Source organism: Galeopterus variegatus, unplaced genomic scaffold, assembly GCF_000696425.1.
Source record: "Galeopterus variegatus unplaced genomic scaffold, G_variegatus-3.0.2 Scaffold753, whole genome shotgun sequence".
NCBI classification, from domain to species: Eukaryota; Metazoa; Chordata; class Mammalia; order Dermoptera; family Cynocephalidae; genus Galeopterus; species Galeopterus variegatus.
The window spans coordinates 308,213-310,171 of record NW_007726864.1 but is presented as its reverse complement, the minus strand read 5'-3'; the positions used below and the strand labels follow the sequence as shown (position 1 = coordinate 310,171).

Below are 1,959 nucleotides of genomic sequence, written 5' to 3'. Positions count from 1 at the left end.
CTGGGCGGTCAGAGGGCTCCGGCGGGCTCCCTTGCCTGCCTCTGTCGCCTCCCTCCCCTTTCTTCCTCCTCCTAGCGTCTCTCCAGCTCCCCAGCCGGGCGGCCCCGCCGCAGCCTGGCAGCCCCCCACCCCCTCCTGTAAGGGCGAAATTGCTAAACTTGTAGCAATAATGACCCTGCATTCAGGCCGCCGACTCCCGCTGAACGCCTCCGAGCCCCGGCCGGCCCGGCCTAATCAGCGCGCCCCTCCCTGCTGCCCGCCCGGCCCCCGGCCCCTTGGCCGCCCCCTCCTCCAGCGCACACAAAATGCGGAACAAAACCCCCGCGCATTTCTGCGTCCCTCTGTTGAGCAGACTGCTGCACAAAGCCCCCGCTCTGAGAAGCAACGGGGAGCTCGGGGGGGACGTCAATCCGACGCGCTGAGGTTTTTGTTCGCGCAGGGGACCTCGCCTTCCTACCACACCTTTTGTTCGGGACTCCAATAAAAAGCCATTCTTTCCGCACCTTCCCGGCCCGGAGCTGCCTTTCAGCGAGGCCCGGCCCCACAATGGCGCGGCGCTCTCGGGCCTCCCCATTCACCCGCTTTGGCACGCTCACAATCGGCCGTGTGGCAGCACAGGCCTCGCACAGGCATTCTCCGCAAGTGACAAGGAGCCGCATAAAGCCGCGGCCGCCGGGGGAGAAGGGAGGGCGGCCGCGGGGGAGAGTTCGGCCGCGGCGGGGCGCACCGAAGCGCTGGCGGCGGCCGAGGAAGGAGCCGCCTTCGCGCGGCCCACGGCTGGGCCTGGGGGAGAGGCTTCCCCTTCCCTGGCGACCCTCGAGGTGGGGCAGGGTCTAAGCATAGACCTAACGCAGGGTCAGACGGCCAGCCCGAGCGTCTGGGCATCACAGAGCCCAGGGCCTCGATGGCCCTGAGCCTCCGGCCCGTCCTCCCCACAAAAGTGAAGAAATTAATGAACAAAGCCACGAAGAGACCAGACGTGTAGCCTGGGGCCTGGCTCAGGGGAGACCGGGACTGCGGACGATCGTCCAGGGAGGGCCGCGTTCCCTTCCGCACCTTTTCCTTCCCTTCTCGCCCCGTTTAAAGGCCCCCCCCCCCCGCGCTCTTGGGCTAAACAAAGTCTGTAGCCGGCCAACGGTTTGGACATATTGCACCTCGTTTATTGACTCCTGTAGTGTATGGCAGCGGGTGTGTACACGGCGTGTGGATATAGTTATATAGAGATAATATGTGCTGAATACAGAATACGAAACAGAAAGGAAACCCGGTGGCACCTCCAGTGGGCCACCAGGTCCCGGATTTGTTCAGCGCCCCCCTCCCCACCTTCGATCTCACTCGGCTGCTTTTCCTTGCACAGTCCTGCGTACCCCGACAATCCGGGGATCTGAGCCGAGACACCCTGCGAAGGAGAAGCGGTTGAGAGAGGGCAGTCGACTGTGATGTGGTGCTCCCGGCCCTCAAAGGCGTCAGAGCATCGGTACGGTCTGAGCTTTCTCACCCCCGTTTTTCTCTCCTTCATGCTTTTTTTGGTCCTTGGGTTCCCCGCTAACGCTTCGCAGAGGCCGCGGGAAGGCCAGGAAGAGAAGCCCTTGTTCCTCTGGGAAGCCGGAGTCCCAGCCTCCCGCACTGCCGGAGCCATCGGCCTCCCCGGCGCCCAGCCCACGTTTCTGCCTCAGAGACAGTCCTGGCGACCGGACCTGGGCATCCTCCTCGTCCCTGAGCCCCCTTCCCCAGGCCCCAGTGAGCTGCCATCTGGAAGCCCTGGGGAGTGAGGCGTGTATTTTTTTTTAACGAGGGGACCTGGCCCTTGGATCCGGCCTTTCTCGCGCTTCAGTTCTGCGGCGCCAGGCTGCGGTGGGGCACCCGCCACGTGAACCGCCCAGTCCCTACCAGGCTCGGATGCCCTGTAAGGTGCCCTGCGCGCACGCGGCCCCGGCTGCGGCACCCTGGTGCAGCGGC

The 1,959-nt window shown here is 64.9% G+C and overlaps 1 protein-coding gene across 1 annotated transcript in view; it reads right to left on the bottom strand.

Moving 5' to 3' along the window:
- Positions 1-230: 230 nt before the first annotated feature.
- NKX2-3 (NK2 homeobox 3) overlaps positions 231-1,959 on the bottom strand; it is a 4,842-nt gene continuing 3,113 nt past the window's right edge. Inside the window, exons 3-5 of the mRNA XM_008572124.1 lie at positions 1,482-1,761; positions 1,265-1,399; positions 231-833 (exon numbers count right to left, since the gene is read on the bottom strand). Of these exons, the coding sequence (XP_008570346.1) occupies positions 231-833; positions 1,265-1,399; positions 1,482-1,761 (1,018 nt within the window). The remainder of the gene's footprint in view (positions 834-1,264; positions 1,400-1,481; positions 1,762-1,959) is intronic.